At 46.7% G+C, this 18,415-nt stretch overlaps 1 protein-coding gene across 20 annotated transcripts in view; it reads left to right on the forward strand.

The window, feature by feature from the left end:
- EHMT1 (euchromatic histone lysine methyltransferase 1) overlaps positions 1 to 18,415 on the forward strand; it is a 121,476-nt gene that overhangs the window by 62,560 nt on the left and 40,501 nt on the right. For 15 of the 20 annotated variants that reach the window (XM_055719954.1, XM_055719957.1, XM_055719961.1 and 12 more), the window contains exons 3-5: positions 7,563 to 8,119; positions 10,708 to 10,749; positions 17,765 to 17,942. In XM_055719954.1, coding sequence (XP_055575929.1) covers positions 7,563 to 8,119; positions 10,708 to 10,749; positions 17,765 to 17,942 — 777 coding nt within the window. Of the gene's footprint in view, positions 1 to 7,257; positions 7,372 to 7,562; positions 8,120 to 10,707; positions 10,750 to 17,764; positions 17,943 to 18,415 lie in introns of all 20 variants that reach the window. The other 5 variants (XM_027809443.2, XM_014282384.3, XM_027809452.2 and 2 more) reach the window with 2 other exon arrangements.

Raw genomic sequence — 18,415 nt, forward strand, 5'->3', positions numbered from 1 at the left:
CTCATGTTTTATTAGGCCATATTGTCTTTAGTCTGACTCAGAGAGAAACTAATTAAAAAGTGGTTTCTTTGCAAGAATTACAAGTGATTTCAGTTCTTCTCCTAATGTACATAGCTTCTAACCCTGTGCTGCATCTCACTTGACCTTTCAAGGCAAACCGATCTTTTTCTGATTCCCCAGCCCCAGAGGTGGAAAGTTCCACTAAAGCAGTGGCACGAAGGAGCAGGAAGGGGAGTTGGTAACGAAGTTCTCCATTAGCCTCAGCGTTCTGAGACTTCACCCGAGGCAGCTGTTTTACAAGAGCCACGGTGCTGGAGCGTAGTGCTGGATGAGACGTGCACAGTCACTTTGCTCTCAAATAAACTGAAAACTACTTTTAGAGAGTGTCAGAGGTTTAAATTCCTGGAGGCCCCCCCTCCCCCCCTTCTCTGGTGTGTGTATTTCTTTTTCTCCTTCTTACTACAGATAGGAAGCTGCCATGAGTGAGGGAAGTGCTGCTTTCCACTGAGCAGCTGCAGCCTTTGCATCCCCAGGTGCAGGGATGGCCGCTTTAAAAGGAGAAAAAGAATAATCTCCTCGCCTCAGCAGACTAAGCACTTGGATCCCCTGCTGAGACCGACAGACAGCCAGGAGACCAGACGAGCAAAATGATGCTTAGGTATTTTAAATGTTCACCCAGATGTGCACCCAGGTGCTCTCGGTGTTCCAGACCCCTGTGCCAGGGGAGGCTGTGCCCTGCAGCAGGCAGGCTGCGGCAGCAGAAGGAACGCTCGGAGCTCCGGCAGCCCCAGAGGGCTGCCAGAGCAGGAGCATCCCAGTCACAGCTGGGCTCGAGGCCTTGTGGCCAGTGCTGTAACACGGTGGACCCGATCCCACGGCAAAGGAACAAATTAATTTCACGCAGGCTGTTAAACTGCTTTGAGTCCCCGCCGGTATTCACAGGCAGCCCACCAGCAAGATGCTGAATCCCATTTACCCAGCCTGTGTAATCTCAGTATTGAGCATTCACAGCACAAATTGTTCTTTTTTTCTTTTGTTTTTTTAACTTTTCTTTTCCTGTTTTGACTCTCAGTGTGTCTGAGGAGATGGGAAGCAGTGATACTGCCACAGGGTGACAGTGCTCCAGGGCGCTGGGAGGAGTGGCACTTGTGTTTTGGAAATACAAGGCAGGCTCCTGTATGGATATCACCTGCCTTCACGGATTTAAAGGGGTGAGGGAAAGAAGAGAACATCAGTAACTCACCCCAGAGAGGAATTTTGCCCTGAGAACATAATTCTGCTCATTTCTTGGCTTCAAAATGCTCCGCTTTTTGGCTTTAGTGATAGAGGTGGTGCATTCCTTTCCAGTGGATACAGGATCTCCAGCCACCCATCCTCTCTAGTCTGTGTGGTTTCAGTCTTTTTTGTGTCAGTGGGGCTTCTCTCTACTTGACAATTTAAAAAAAATTTTTTTTTTTGACTTGGAGGAAGAAGGGTGGAGGGAACAGTTGCAACACAAGGATTATAAGCAGGTGCATTTCCTGCTCTTAAAAGTTTATCCAGCAGGATAGTTGGGTATTGAATAAATGACGTTGGTATCTGTGGTGTTTTAAAGATCATCTGCAAAGTGCTTAAGGTAAAACACATGTGGAATATGCATGTGTGTAGTACTTGTACAGCAGCACTTCAGAATCCTGAGCTTTTCACTGATGCTCAGTCTTTGCTTATTTCAGAATCTGATGTTTCTCCTGCGGCGGCTGAAGCCTCATGGCTCTGCTGAGCTGCCCTGTGTTCCGTGCTGGGCACTTGAAATGTGTGGAAAATACCGTGCAAGCCGTGGGCAGCGGGGTGTCTTGCCTCTACCAAGTTGTTCAGAAAAACGTGTAAAAGTTCCAGATCAGATATTAGTGCATTTGCTTGTAGGATAGGGTTTTTTTCTTTTTTTTTTCCCCTCGGACTAGTGATGATTGCATTTTGGCCTTTGCATAAGGGCTCATAATGCTTGGGTCTTTTTCTTACTTTGTCTCATTGAGCAGTGAGATCTGAATTTAAAAAAACCCAACATTTCAGACTAGAGCGTTCTCAAAGTAAGACACAGTTTTATGCTGATCGTCTGGCTGTCTGAATGTGGGAAGTTTCTGGTGGCTGCTCATCCCTTTTGGTCCCACAGAGGCGATTCGGTTCCTTCTGGCCGTGGCTGGGCTGGCTGGTGGGGCCGGCAGCACATCTGTTAGACAGGCTGTGCCTTGGGCAGGTTCTGGCAGGCTGGAGCGAGCTCCGGGGCAGGACGGGAGCCAGGTCTGGCTCTGCTGAAAGGGCTGGAAGCCTTACAGGCAAAGGCAGTGGAGAAGAACCCTCACTGCAGGAGTCTGGGCTGAGAGAGCAGAGGTGGGTTTCATTTTGCCTAATTTAGGGGTATTTTTTGAAGTTACGGTAATTCTGAACTAGCCCAGCTAATTTCTGCTTCTACGTGGTAGGCATGTCTGGTGGTGATTAGTTTATCTGAAGATAGATGCTTGAAGTCAGAACGTGGTTTTTTGGAGCCGTCACCTTCACTCCGTTGGTTGGAACAGTGGCTTAGGGCACCCTGGTGTTTGAGATACCTTTTAGGTACCTAAAATTTGATGAGGTGTCCTCATCCTGTGTGACAGCTTCTCCCCAACTTCCATAGGATTCTGTTCTCTACATGGGAATATCATTTCAATTTTGAATGACTATGATATTAAGAAGAAAGCTTAAGACTGAAACTTCCACAGAGGGTCTGCTTGAGCCGGGGGAGAGGTGGGAGGGCTGAGAACTCTGCATTGCTTTTAATGAGTTATTAATTCAGCTAAGTGATTTAAATATATTTCTGATTATTCTTTGCCACGTGGAGTTGCAGGGATAATGATCTGCATGACTTGCTGAGTCTTAAATTCTTTGTGTTACTAAAATGCAGTCAAGCTCCTAAATAATACACCTTTGCTGAAGTTTGTTGCAGCCTGGAAGAACGCGCATCATAACAGAAAGTAAATCTCTTGGGCAAATTACCTGTCCTACACGTTGCTGGATTTTAAATTAATACCAAATGCTTGAATCGGGATGCAGGCAGCATTGTGGTCAATGTGGCAAGCTGCTACTGCTGCATATGGCGTAGGGGATGCTTAAGGGAGCCCTGAAAATACTGGGATGCTTCTAGTAAATGAGGTTACACTTCCGTGGACATAGGCTATATCTTTCTACGTTTCTTCTTTTTTTTTATTAAAGAAAGAATGGTGTTAGATTAAAGAACAGTGAGTGAGTTGGAGTGAAAAGTGGATATGGAGGAAATGTTTTGGTGTACTTCGAAGGAATGAACGCTGTCAAGTTGTAAAGTTTTAGAGAAATACTGATTTTAGGGTTTTATTCAGTCGCACTTGCAGCGCAAGAGCAGAAGAGCTGTTGAACAGCATTTTCAAGAAGAGAACTTGTTGCCACAAGGTGGATTTGAAGCCAAAATTTTAGCAGGTTTGCAGTGAAACCTTTTTTTAATAATGGAAAAGGGGAGATGTAAAGGTCACATCAGGAACAAGTGTTTCTTTAGCTGTCTGGTGCTGTTGAAGAGCTTCTCTAAGCTGTTTTATTCAGTATTTCTCCATCGTGATGTTCCTGCTGTCTCTAGTTTTGTGTTCTTATCCCCATCTATAGGCCATATTTCAGCAAAAGTGTAAATATATATTGAATTGTGTCTATTCAGCAATGCTTGTAAATGTGTATTTAGTGGAGCTAAGACTTGTTGAACGTGGTCAGACTTGCAGACGTGTCCTGTGACAGAAGGATGGAGCAACGGAGTTAGAGGCAGAGCATCATGGCAAGTGGAACAGTAGCCTAGCCTGGGATGGCAACCCCTATTTTCCTGTTACCAGACCAGGTACTTTGGTTGTGAAAGCCAGACTAGCTTACTGGGGTTACGACATCTTATTAAGCAATGTAGCTCCTGACAGAAACTAGTTCTTCGTGGGGTCTCTTCCATTCAGTGTCCAGGTAGCGCCTTGGGATGCCGAGCTCCTCCAGTGGGCGGGTTGGCTGTGGTGCTTCTCGCAGGAGCTGTGCGGGAGCTCAGTCTGCAGGAAACAACGCTGTTCCAAACTATTTATCAATTTTTTTTAGTGCTGCCAGAAAAGGGAGCAGGAGGGTGGAAATGGTTTTTCCCCAAAGCAAGCAGCAGCTCAGGACAGCCCTGCCTGCGGTGTTTCAGACTTCTTGGATGTTGGAGAGGGACATGGTCTCTCTTCCCATTCCCACTGGCCTCTGCTGACTCTCGCCAGCCAGCGCGCTGGGTGATGACAGTTGCCATGATAGTTTTTGTCATGTGGATGCATGTCTGTTAGGCACCGAACCGTAACACCCCACCGGTGGCAGCACAGATGTTTGGGGCTGGAGCTGAAAGCCCTGGGACCTTGCTTTGCCCTGCAATGTGAGCAGTCACCTCCGGCAGGGCAGAGTGGGTGCGTAATCCTGTTAAATCAAAACCATACCCCTGACCACTGCTGTGAAGTTGTGCGCAACTTCAGGGACTATGGAATTTCCTCTTTTCTTTTGTCAAATCTCTAGTCATACAGATTTGGATGTCTGGTGCCTGTTTATAGGGGATTGATGGCACTTCCCCAACCAGATTGCATTTTGCACACTTAATGAGAGTGTGTGTGTGTGTGGGAAACCGTATGTGGGATTTTAATTTTAGCTTCATAGATTTTTCATAAAGTCTGTGGCGTTTTCTGGAGGAATGCAGTTACTCTTTCCCCTAAGGCAGTGCTCTAATTTACCTTGTTTTGGTTACCTTTGTGGCAGGTAGAGCAATTCTTGCCCTCTGCTTTTACAGTTTATCTAATACACAGCCACTGCAGTTACTTGACTGCTGTGGTGGGAGTGCACAGAATTTAAATCAACAAATATTGAAGGCTTCATTCTTCCAGGTGCCTAGTGCTGAGTGCTAGAAACCTCCGTCTGTGGTTAGGGAGCTCATTTTTTGTTTTCTTCTGGCACTGACTTTAAACAACTGTTTCAGCAAATGGCCACAGCATGACCTTTTAAAGACACTGATTGTGGAAAGAGAAACAAGGACTGAAAGAATAAGGGCATGGCTGTTGGTTCCCTCTGTCCAAGACCTTGCTAATAGTTAAATGAGTGAAAAACTTAGCACTTTATCTTCTCCCAGAGTTGTTGCTACCCAAAACAAACCCTTGTGTGTCTTACCAGAGCTTTCAGTACACAGAAGGTGGTTTGGGTGCTCAGAGAGGGCAGCAGATGGAGATGATGGCTTTGAGTCATGCTTGGAAAGCCAGTCAGTTACTGCCTACTGGAGGTGGGGGTTCTGCCTCTGCCCCCTTGTGTGTGCTTCAGCAAGCACCGAGGAGCTTGTTTTGGAGCTCTTTTTGGAGGCTCTGAGCCAGCAGATTCCGCATGGGAGGCAGTCACAGACTGGGTAGCCTGAGTTTGGGGGGAATGGACTGCTTAGTGCAGGTGTCTCGTCGGGAAAAACAGCCAGAGTTGAACCCCAGCGAGGAGATACCGCTCGTCATCAGGGTCTGGAGACACCTTCCAGTAAGATGCTTTGTGCCCAGTGTCTGTGGCTTTCAGTTGGAAATACGGAGCCAGGACTAGGACTGTCCCTCTTGTAATTTATGGGTAGGACTAGGCTGGAGCAAGTTGGGCACTGCAGCAGGTCCTGGAGACCCACCTGGGCAGAGCCCTCACCAACCGGGTTTGAATTCAGCACTGACCGTGCTTCAAGCTGGAGGTCGGATTGGGTGGTCTAAGCGTATTGACCGGTTCTAAGGAGGCTTTCAGTTTGGTGCTGGAAATGTTTGTCTTTAAATCTCAGATGAACACCAAACCCAGGAAGTTTAGGGAATAATACGGTTGTTTCAGGTACTAGAATGCTTTTAGAGTCTAGATCTGCAGTGCTGTTTGTGCAGAAATCTGTATCAGTGTCTTTTAGGTCAACCCAATGGTAAGGAGATGGACTGAATGAATGCATTGGAAAGGGGTAGAAAGGAGGGGGAGGCCCTCAAATAGTTGGGGAGAGATTTTTCTTCCCAATTGTCACTGACTGGAGAGGGAATGTGGTGCGTTTTGGGAAGAGCAGTTCTGGCGAGCTGTGCAGCGCTGCTTCTCCTCCCCGCAGATGTTTGCACTGAGCTGCCTGTGCTTGGGGGCATGCAGCAGAGCTTGGCTTCGAACAGTCAGCCCAGGTATATTGGACTTGACATCCTGGGATTCAGGATCTTGGATCTTCTTCATGCTTTAGCCTTGCATCAGGTTTTTGCCAGGTCGAGACATTCAGGGTGTTGTTTTCCTTCGAGTGTTTGGGCTTCAAGAGCAGCATGAAATAAGATGCTGATACCCAGCGTGCTGGTCTGACTTGCAGCGTTGTCTGTTGATTTGACTTGGGCTCCTTCTGAATACTGTAGGTGAAAATTGCTGTGATTTGAGCTGGTTGTGAATCAGTCCTACCTGCTTTGACAGCCCACTCGAACAGAGCTTTTGCTGGTACTTCTTGTGATGCTTTTCATAACTGTCTGGCCTCTGGAAGGAAAACAATACAAGGAATCCCTAACAGCAGGTTGATTTAATCATTTTACTGATCGTGCCAGTGAATTGTTATCACTCGGGGTTGCCTGGGGAGCTGCTAGTTTGTCATGTTGGAAACCTTTCTGCAAGTGCATGGCATTCGTACTTGGATTTTTTTCAGCTCAGGTCTGGAATCTCTGATGGGACAGATTCATCGATGGGGGAAGAATGTTTGGAAAGAAGGAAAAAACCCAGTCTTTTTACATGGACACTCCTGGTTTATCTGTGCATGAGCTTTTAGTCAGTCATGCTGCATTTGAATCATGTAATTATTTTAGTCTAGGATTGCATTAACATGCTTCGCTCCTGTCTTTACTCTGGCTGTTGCCTCTGAAATGACACTGCTCCTGCGCTGCTTCATCCGAGCGCAAGAGCCAGTCTCCAGTGGACAGCATTGCCAGGAGAGCTGTGATGGCCAGGGGGTTATTCCTTGCAATGTTTCATGTAGTGGCAGAGCCCTGATGTAGACATTTGGCTGCTCAGCTGTGTCTGTGCCACAAGAGCTCACCCATACAGCCCCACCAGCAGGCTTTTCTTGTCTCAGTCTGGCATTGTGAAGAGCTTTGCCAGAGATCTGAATGGGAGATTGGACAGCATTTTGTTTGACATGCGAGGTGTTGACATATGGTCCAATAAATGTAGTTATTGGAAAAGCTAAAGATAATATTTACCTTGAAAAATCCATAGTTGGGGAATAAATGGCCACATCTGCAGCTGAGGCAAGTGAGAGTGAGTGCACTGCTTTCAACTGAGCCACCCACCCCAGTTTTCACCATCTGAGGATCCAGGCAAGCCAGTCAGGTAGGTAAGCAACCTAAATGGAGAGATATATGTGTAATATATCTTTATACATATAGCAAGCAGTGTTCTGGAGGAGAGATTTGTTCTTCGTTAGCCACTGTAAGTAGCTGTACCTTCTTTTTGGAGTGTTGATACTGCTTGTGACCCTTTTCTTCCTCCTCTCTTCCTCCTTACCCTCCCTTTTTCTCCAGGGTTTAATGCCATGGCTGCAGATGAAAGTGCTACAGAAAAGCAAGCGGGGGAACCAAAAATGGCAGTAGACGGTGAAACCAATGGTTCCTGTGAGCACAGTGAAGCTGGTAGCCACCCAAACCCAGCTAAAAACACTCAGGACAATACGAAAGTGAGCCAGCAGGACTCCAGTACTAAATTAAATAGGATAGCAGAAAATGGCATTTCTGAACGAGATGGCGAGACTGGGAAGCAAAATCATATGAAAGCTAATGACTTCACACAGACTTCTGTAACAGGGAGCAATGGATATATTCTAACCAAGCAGATGGCACAGGAGCAACCTCTAAGGACTACCAGCACCTTTGCTTCTCTCACCGGCCATGCTGCAAAAACCCTTCCAGGAGGAGCAAGCAAAGGGAGAACTGTGGGCTCCTTTTCTCAGATGCAAGCCACGATGCCAGCCAAGCTCGGGGAGGGCAGTAAGGACATGGATGCTAAAAAGGCCACCGCTGCTAACGCTGAAGTCAAGGTCCACAGAGCACGGAAGACAATGCCTAAACCCACCCCTAGCCTGGTAATGTATATGGGCTGCTGCGATTGCTCTTGGCTTGCTCTGTGTGTGTGAGAGGGATACCTTGCTGCATTGGGAACACCTGCAGTTCGGAGGTGTCCTGCTGAGTGGATTGATTATTTTTTTATTGCATATATTTTATTTCTGTTTTTTCCCTCTCTTCCTACAGAGAGACAGAGGCGTTAAAACAGTCACATGGCTACCATCAGCCCTCTTCCCCAGTGTGTTTCTAAATATGTAATTGATCAATTACCTTCTCCGACAGATTTATGTGAGACACTAAATGGCCTTTCTCTCTTGGCTGTATCGCTCATCAGCCATCAGCTGAAATCCAGAGCTGCTTGTGAAACAAATTATATTTCTTACAAGTTTGACCCAAAGGAAATTAAGCATAGCGTGTTAACTTGAGGCTTCTCCTAAGCTCGGAAGCTGTCAAGAAGCTGATATGTTAGGCAACTTGATTGCATTGCCATATCGTTACAGTGGTAAACCAGATGATGTTTTCTCTCTCTCTGTTGCCTGCAGTAATGCAACTTGTTCAGAAATCTTCACTCCAGAATGCTTAGGGGTGGATTTACCATCGCTTAAACAGAGTTCTGCCTTTTTTTCTAGGAGGCAAAAGGAGATGGGAAGTCATCTGGTGCATTGATGTTGTAGCAGGGTGAACAGAAACGGGACTTTGTCACTGGCCAAGTTTGGTTCTTTTGGTTATTTTTGGGTTCTTTTGCCAAAGGTAGGGAATGGATACTGGAACAGGCAGATCTCCACTGTGAGCACTTGGTCTCCAGCCCTGTGACGCTTTATATTTAGCTGCAGTGAGCTAGATCCTCTCATTGTGCTAATGATGGAGAGAGGCTGGCCTTTAGGTATCCTGCACCTAGGAAAGGATTACGAGCCTTGCTTGGCAATGTGAGTCACACCCAGAAATAAATGGGAAGCTGCTGCAGCTTCGTAGGGGTTGGTGCAATGGATTGTCGTTAGCTCCCAGCATGTCATGGCCCAGCACATGCAAAGTGATCCTCAGGTGGCACCCACGTGTTGCAGCTCAGCAATAATACAAGGTGAAGGTCTCAAAGCTGTGAATCGCTGTGGTTTGGAGTAGGGGAAGGCAGGAGAAAAAAAAAGATGGGTGGCTCCTAGCCAGCCACAGATGGGGAAAGGTGCCCTTGGCTGTGGCACCACCTGTGCCTCCGGAAGCAGGTGGGAGTACAAAGAGCACATCAAGATTATAAACCTCGTGGGCACCCAGCCTCAGCAGGAGGGCAGAAACCACGCCTGCTATGATTTCTCAACCATTCTCCTAAACCGCTGATTTCCCCTCTCTCTTCCCCTGATTGCATTTAGGTTCTCTCGCTCCTGCACCCCTGCTGTGTTTTCTGGCTAGCAGGCAGGGAAGCCCAGATGCAGTACATGCAGCCTGATGAAAAGCTCGCAGAAGGCTGTCTCCTACCCAAACAAGGCTTTGCGACCAAAACTGCCTCTCAGCTTTCCTCCAGCAGCCTGTTGTGCGCTTAAATTAGGCCGGGCAAACCCCCAGACCCTTGTGGAATTTGACAGGGAGGGATCCCTTGGGGCTGAGCAATTGAAAGAGGCAATTCCCTTCTAAAAGATGAGTGCGAGGTTAGGAGGGAGTGTTTTCTTCATTCATATTTGATGATACATCAAAAGAATATTTTTGTGCAGCCCCTTGGGCTTCAAGGTTTGTCTCTAGAAAGCTGTGTGCTGCGTCTACGAAGGCTTGCAGTGTGCGGGTGCTGGAGTGGCTGTGACCATGCTGTTGATCATTACTTGCTCACACAGTAACAGTGGCTTCAAAAACTGAAACATGCAGTTGTTGGGTGCACAGCTTGTCCTCAGCACCTCTGCCCATTGCCCTGGGGCTTAAAATAGGGAGAGAAACAAAATTCGCAGGGAGGGTGGTAAGAAGAGGCTGTTCCCATGTGCTCTGCTCAAGCCTTAGCATCTGAATGTGAAACCAAGATTTGATCTCGTGTCTGCAAGACAATGAAACAGCTGTTTTGTTCAGCCTTCCTGATAATTGCTGCCTAATTTTTCCCCATTGTCTTTCGAATTTACATGCTATTTTCTTTTGGTAGCAGAGTCCTTGCTAGTTGTCATTTTCCTGTCCTGATGATTTCTCTGTTGAGCTGCTTGTAAGAGGCTCGGCAGCACGGCACTGCAGTCACTTTTCACGCACCACCCTCCACGTTCATACTTTTTCCCCTTCAAAAACACCACCATAGCAGGTGCTGTATTCCAGGAAATAAATTGTGGAAATCACCCAGAATTGACGTTACAGTACACAGTAATTTTCTTCGCTAATATTTTTTAAAGCATTGTTGTTTTCTTGGTAGACTGTTCTTGCTGACCTGTGCTGCCTGGAGGAGGGGAGGAAGGTATTTTGTTGTCTGCAGGGTGTAAACATTTGTTCCCACTGGCTCCTGCAGAAACCCACTGGGGCCAAGAAGTTATTTTCTGTAATCCAATAGCTGTCAGGGGACCTTGGTAGCCTTTTCCTGCGCATGTGGATTGGTCTTTGAAAGGAAGAAAATAATTTTCTCACAAATTTAACCAGCTTTTTCTCTGTTTAGGAGTTGCTTCCTGAATTGGGATCGAAGCTGAATCTGAAACAGGTGACAGTTTTAATTGATATTGTTGCATGTTAAGGTGGTTTTTGAACAGAGACCTCAGAAGAGTTTTTGGCAGCATCATTTCTGCTCCCCTTCTGAATAGCGCAGTTGCACAAGTTTTGCACCTTTTGGAATAATCTTTCTTTACTTCCTCATTCATTTACAATCCCATTAAGAACTCAAAGGTTTCCAGGGCCAGGCAACAGACTGAAAGGCAAGTGTATGCCTGTGTGTGTGTGTGTCCTGTGCTTGGAGAAGGCCCCTCCTGCTTAGAAACTCCAGTTTCTGAGCTTAATACCACTAAGACGTGTCTGGAAGGGATAAAGGATGGTAAAGGTAGTGAAAGCATGCTTAGTTCTCTCTTGAGGTAGGAAGAGCAGGTGGCTGAATTGGGAATTCCAAGTTACGTATCCATTCATTATGTGGTGACCACGAGGCTGTAGTTTGAGGTGTGTGTCCCTGGGGGTATTTTTTTATGCTGTGCAGAGGATGGGGTCAGGGGAACTGAACTGTCAGAAGAAATAGTGCAGAAATCCATGACATTAATCTCTCAGCCTGATTCACAGTGTGAGTCCAAAATGTAGAGTACCAGTTTAACTAGTGGAGACAAAGACTGGGAAGGAAGGAAAGAGGAGCTTGGAGCAGGAGACACTTTGCTTGTGTTGGTGTTTCTACCAGTATGCATCAAACTATACCTTTAAGCAGCGTTGCCACTAAATATCTGACCCCAGGACTGGTAAACTGCTTTCTTTCTGTGTGCACACAGGTGTTGCTGTTGCTGTATTGTTTTCCATGTCAATGTCCAGCAGTACTGCAGCAGTGTGCTGACAAGGTCTGTGGGATGCTCTGCAGGAGCTCCTGGCCTAAGAACATCTCATGTTCATCTCTGGGGGCCAGGCAGGTGGCAGTTGGTGGTTCGCAAGCATCTGGGATTGCTCAGCAGGCTAAGACCTTCTAATATGCAGAAAACTCAAATGGTGATGGAGATACTGTCTCCTTGGGGGGAAAAAAATAAAAAGAGAGTACAGAGCAGAGTGAGATAGAGTCTGCATCTGATTGCAATGCTGCGGTCAGCTTGTCTGGACCTGGAAGGTGCACCCATCAAGGAACCCTCTCCAGATGGGTACCCAGGTGTGCGCAGGCAGACTGACAGTGCAAAGTCCATGTTTGTGAGCTTGGCCACAGCTTAATATCCCCTGTGGGAAATCTTCAGGCATGATGAGGCTATAGGCTACCCCTGGACTTCTTATGTAGAGGGTTTACTGCAGAGGAAGGTAGGAAATGAACGCTATTGCGCAGTACTTTTAATTGTATATTTAACTGGTTGTGCTTGTGCTGCTGACACGGCCACACTGGCTGGGTGGCTGCTCCAGCTGCTGACCACAGCCCTCAGAAATAACTGTCCCAGTCCCAGGTCACCAGCAGACCTGTTTCTGTCAGGAGGCTTGCTGTGGAAACTGGTTTGTGTTACCCGGTTTCATTTTGACTGGTGTGTGACACTCCCTTCCTCTGGAGCTGCTCCATCTAGGAGGGCACAGGGATGAGGAGTGGGGTGTCCTCCCCCTGACCCAGCAGAGCACACACCTCTGAACGATGCAAGTTCGGAAATCCATTAAATGCATGTTTGTAGCTTGGTTTAGGAACGTCTACACTTAAGCAAGTCTGCCTGGCAGCCTAAACTGCTACGATTTTATGCAGATATGACCGCACACAAATTGTAACCAAGTCGCACCAGAATCCCGCTTCTAATGGGCTTGTTAATCTGCAGATAAAAGGGCGTTAATAGGTGGATCAGCCTGGCAGCTTGTTTGGTCTAGATGAAGACCAAAGCCATGCAGGTTTTTTTTATTGCTCCAGGGTAAGGCTTAGGCAGTGGCTGGAATCCCCAGGCAGCTGCGCTGAAATTTGGTGGTGAAAAGTGTAATTCTGCAGCAGTGGAGGAAAGGGAGAGTAACACCACTACAGCTCCTACAGGCGCTGTCATCTGCTTGTGATAAATTTTTTATAGCAGGCTGATATTTCTTGCTTAAATATCATTCACCAGTTGTTAGAGGCAGATACCCCTGGGAGCTGCTGCTTTGTGGTGTTCAAAGGCAGCGCCTTGGTACAAATCTCGTTACCCCTCTGCGTGATGGATGGAGAGAAGCGGGTTGCTCCGTGACAGCTGCTGTGTTGCCCGGTGGCGGTGGCAGTTAGTTTAGTCCTCCTGGCTAGTTGGCTTTGGTTTCAAGCTCGTACTGTGCTGGAGATGAAAGTCCTTAAAAGAAGAGAAATAAGGCAGCTCGTATGTCTAAGCTGGAGATGGTTTCAGGTGTCGAGAGCGAACAGCACTCCTGCGGCACTTGTCAAAGCTGCTCTGCTCCAAAGCAGGACCTGCGGGACTTTTGCCGGTGTCGTTGCATCCTTGCAGCAGCACACGGATGGAGTTCTGGTCTGGCTTCTCTTCGGTTGTTCCTAGCTTGCTTGATTTGGTAATAGAAAGACCTCTTAATTGCTGGGCTGTGGTAAGAATGCAGCGTGCAGTCTATCAAATTAGCGTGGGGTTTAATTAGTAAGGTTTGTTTATTCTGTATTTTTGCTTTGGGGAAGGCTAAAAAAAAAGGGATATTCTGTCTTTTGCCATTTTTAGTAACTTCTCCCTGCTGCGGTAGGGGACTTAAGTGCCAATAATAGAAACATGGTCGATCCTATTAAAATGTAGAGAGCACTTGAGTTTAATATTTATAAACATGTAAAATTCTCTGTTCATGTCCCAGCCTAAGCAGTTTGCTTGATTATTTTTCTCCCAGTGGTGTCGGACATAGTTGTGGTCCCATTTTTGCTGTTTCCAGACACAAGCATCTCTAGAAATGCTGGCCTGAGCCTTGGAATAGCTGTCTTCAGCTACTTGGCTATTCCTTGCAATGCCCAACATGAAATAGTGACGTTACAGCCTTTACCATGGAATGAGCTGATACCACGTGAGAAGCTGCAAGAAATGAAGATGTAGTGACACAGTTACTTTCTTTCTCTATTGTTTTTGGTCCTTTCTTGGCCTTCAGTGGCCCACACGTGTGGTGGTTAGGACAACATGTGAACACAGGGAGCTCAGACTGAAGTTGCCTTTGCATGGGATTCTCCTCACCGTGCTTCTTTAAAACTGGAGATGAAAACTGTGCTTGACTGTTAGATATAATTGAGGGGAAAAGAAAAAGACCATGGCTGCTTTGGACAAGGATAACACACAGGAGTGGCGTTTACAAGGGTCAGGAATAGTGCTTCTTGCTTCTAATTTTGCTGTTTGCAGTGGAGCCCATGTAGGTGTTAGATGAAAGCACCTCTGCTCTCTTGAATGTTTGTTGGTTTAAGGGAAGGAAGATGATCTTCATCCAATTTCTGGGTGTAGGAGTCTGCTTAGTTAAAAATGTGGGCAACTCAAAGTGTGCGTGGCCTCGTTAGTATTCTTGGCAGATCAGTCCGTGCCCAACAGATCACTGACAGCCGTGCGTCGCTTTCCCGGCGTGGTCGCTTCTGGTGCAGGCTCCGGCATTGCTGGTCTGCATTTTCCACCTTTAGCACAGGACTCTGGATCTTCAGAAAATGAAGCAGGGGCGTGTTAGCATTTGTCACAGCAAATTGGATGTGTAGATGTTGACTAGCAATCAGCTCCACTGGGTTCTTTGAAGTGCCTGCTGTTGGCAGCCCCCTTTGTGCTTTGCCAGCACGAGTGTCCTCTGCTGTTAAAAGGTAAGAGAGGCTGTAAGCCAAGGAGCAAGAGTTTGCTTGGGATGGATCCTGAGCTGCAAGCAGTTTTATAGGTACCTGCTTGATGCTGTGCTTGTGCTAGGAACCGGGAAGGCAGGAGGAACCCATCCATCATGAAACTGGAAGAAGGAGCGTTCACTGCTATCAGCTGTGCCAGTGACTGTGTAGCCCACAGAGGTGGCTTGGAGATGGGTCCTACCAACCTGGGGCAGGGGCATGGGGTGGCAGGGCTGGAGGTGGCTGCTCAGCCTGCCCTGCCTCTTCTGCAGGAGAAACCTTGACCTGAGGTTTTCCTTGGACAGCCTTTTCCCTAGCAGGGAACTTGGTGGAGCTAAATGGATGTGCAGTCTTTTGAGAAGTCGTCTGATGGTGCTGGGGGCTTGCAGGTGGATTTGTGAGCTTTGCGTTTAAGTGGATTGCTGTAATCTGGGAGCAGCATTTACATTTGGAGCAGATAGAGCAGAGCATAAAGGCTCAGTGTTGGAGACCAGGATGGGCTGTACCTACAGGCTGGAGTTAAGGAAGTGGCAGAATTCAGAGACATTAGAAATGCGAAAAGAATACAAAGTTTCATCCACTGAACACTCTTACTTGCTGGAAGAGTAAAATTTAATCAGAACAGTAAAGTTCTGGTTAAAAAAAAAACCAGAACAGTAAAAACTTCTATCTAGCTAAGAATGATGAAAGATGGTGAGAAGACTCAGTGTAAGTGCTTTCAAATCTTTGCTGATCCTTTTTATTATAATCCTTAGATTAATATTTATATATATATATATTTATACACAAACACACGTGTGTGTGTGTGAGATACATATGTTTTACTGCTGGCCTGCTCAGCTTCCCATCCCATCAGGCTTCCTGAGAGATCTGGTCACCTCTCTGTGGGAATTCGTGTTCTTTAACATTACTGCATATGCCTCCGAGTAATAATCCAGATCTCACAAGGCTTAATTTGGTTTAAAAAACTAGTTTACTGGAATTGCCATGAAAAAGTCACATTTAACAGTTGTCTAGCAGCCCTATTGAAGATTTTAAATTTATTTCCATACTGTAATTACAGGGGGAGAGAAAAACCCCAAGCTAATAACATACTAGTTTTTCATTTAAAATTTGATTACGTTCTTCCAAACCATCTGGCATGGTCTGAATGTGAATTCTTGATGTTTTGGAGTAGCAGCACATTTTATCAGAGACCAGTTGCAAGAACCTGCACTTAAAGAACAAAAAATGCAGCCCTTGCTTATACTTGTTGCAGGCAGCTCTGTGTCAGATCTGCCTCTCCCAAGCTCATTTTTCTAATTTTAAGTTAAAAATGGAAAGCAGTGGATGTTCCAGGGGACTTGGGAATTCTCAGAATAATCTTGTAGCCAAGAGTTACCGTTAACCTTTAGATCTGTAAACTAGGGAATTTTAAGAAGTATAAATAGTATTGTTGAGACTATCATTGGTATACTGTGCCCAGCACTCCTGACGTACATTTTGAAGGGGTAGAACAAGTGGGAGCAGTCTCAGAAGTGATTCAGTGTCCAGAAAATGATCCTATGGACACTTAATTTGCTTATTCTATTAAACTTACTGAAGAGAAAGTTGGGTGGTTTTTTTTTAAAAAGGAAGTTGGCCATAGTCTATAAGTATCTGCTTGGGGTGAGAGTTTCTGATGATACAGGGCTTTTTAATTTAGTTGAAAAAGCATAATGCATTTAATTATTTGACAGCGAGAGCAATTAAGCATTGGAACAACATATCAAAGGATATGGTAGATTTATTGTCTTTGAAATTGTTAATCCAAGACTAGATGCCTTTTAAGAGAAGATGTGGCAATTCAGCCATAAGTTATGGGCTTGATGCAGGACTCATTGGCAGTTTGATGGCCTTTTTATGCAGGTCATTTTTGATTATCATTATGGCTTTTCTGTCTGTGACCGAGTCCTTGCTTTCTGCCAGCAGTGTGCACGTGGCAGAGCCATAATTATGAGAATCAGTCGCTTCCCCATTTGTTCACAAGGTCACATCACTTGAAAGCAGTGTCTGAGAGCGCCTATCTGAACCTGGACTTTAAAGAGTGTTTTTATTTCTTGCTTCTTTTTATTCCTATCTTTCGTTTGCTTGGGTTCCTCTCTTCTGTTTTGGTATTTCAGCTGTTGCTTCAGAAGTCCCATAGGAAGTATTTTCCTGCAAATGGAGCAGCACTAAAACATTGCCACTGCAGACCTCATGGTCTGCTAACTGTGCTTTTGGTTTTGTGGAGCATCTTTGCCAAACCTGCCTCCTACCTGACAGCTGAGTGGACAGATGTATGGAGAGGCGTGGATGCAGCTAGGTCATCTGTTAAATACATAAGAGGGGCAAATCCAGTGTAAAATGTCAAGTCAGAGTGGCAGCATTTGCCCCGTGCTCTGTTAATACGGTGGTTGCTGCCAAAGGTGCAGCGCTGGGATGTGGAGCTGTAGGAACCCTGCTTTCCTGACCAAAGATGCTGGATGAAACTTTGCCTTAAGTGCAAGCTCAAGTCAGAGGAGGTGCAAACTGCCTTGGGACCTGGGAGCCTGGCCCCAGCGACAGGCAGGGCAGTGGCAACTACAGAATTCTCGTGGTTTTCAGTAGGAGCTTGTAGCTTGCTCTGTTTGGTGTTGCAAAAGCTGGGTCAGGAGTGCCTGCTTTAAAGTAAGCTTGGGCAGGTCTGTGCTGCGCCAGTGGCATGAACCTGCAACATCAAACAAATGCCAACTTTGCCCATGTTTTGTTGTATGCCAGGCTAGAGGTGGGAGCCTTTGCTAAGATCTGATGGTGCCAAATGCTGTCCAAAAGGAAGGATGCCTTCCCGTTGCTGCCTGCTTTTCCAAAACATCTCTGCGAGACTGTTCTTGTGCATGCTTGATGTGACAGCCATGCCTGGGGAGTGTTTCAGGGAATAGATGTTATTTGTTGCATTTGTCCGTCTTCTCCAAAGCCAACCAAATGCCTGTGTAAATAGTGTCTGATCCTTTCCGTGACTGCAGTTGCTCTGGGTCTGCCACTCTGCCTCTGTGAGGTAGCCTCTCACCCTCAAAGGCAGCAGCCTTCACCCAGTGAGCGGGCAGCAGGCTGGGAGTGTTTTGCAGTCTTTAGACAAAGTACCATTATGTGCCAGAGCAGGGGCTGTGCGCATTTGTTCCGGATGCATGGTCCTGTCTTCAAAAGATTATGCTTGAGAGAAAGGAATTAAGTTTATTTTCTGATTATTATTTTTTTCTTTAACTGCGGAGGTGCAATTTACCTGTGTTTTGTTTTCCAGCATGCAAGTAAAGACCCCAAAGATGGGAGAGACAGCAGAGATCAAAAAGAATCCAAGGAGGAAGGCAACAAAAACATCCTGGAGTTTGGGAAGCCGTTGCCGTTGCCCTCTCTCCCGGGCCTTCACCAGTCACTACCTCAGAACCAGAGCTATGTGGCCACCACAAAGTCGCAGACAGGTAAAAAGGAGAGAGTTAAAGTCCTCGGCAGCACCCACCTCCCAAAGCTGCGTGTGTGTGTGGCTGAGTGGGAGGTGAGGGAGGTTAAGTGGGAGGTGAGGGAGGTTAGGTGGGAGATGAAGCAGGTTAACCTCGTTAACTGAAGCCTCCGTTAGTACCTTTTTCCCACTGAATGTCCTTCGGGGTTTCCTTTCTGCTGGCATCGGTAGGGCTGCTGCCACAGACCTCGCTTGGCAGAGGCCGTTTCATCTGGCTGCTTCTCTGCAAGTGGCTGTTGCGCTGCAAGCACGATGCTGGTGTCCCCTGGGCTCCCTTCTGCTCACCTCTGGGTGTTGTACAGGGCGTCTTCTGGCGGTCCCCTGTTAAAGCAGCCTCCCAAGTGAGGTCCACCAGTTTTCTGCTCCACAGGGAAGGACTGCATGGCACGTGCTCCCTTGTTTCGTGGGGTGCAGGTCCCTCCCAGGTGGCGCGGG

Source organism: Falco cherrug, chromosome 9 (genome assembly GCF_023634085.1).
Source record: "Falco cherrug isolate bFalChe1 chromosome 9, bFalChe1.pri, whole genome shotgun sequence".
Lineage (NCBI taxonomy): Eukaryota > Metazoa > Chordata > Aves > Falconiformes > Falconidae > Falco > Falco cherrug.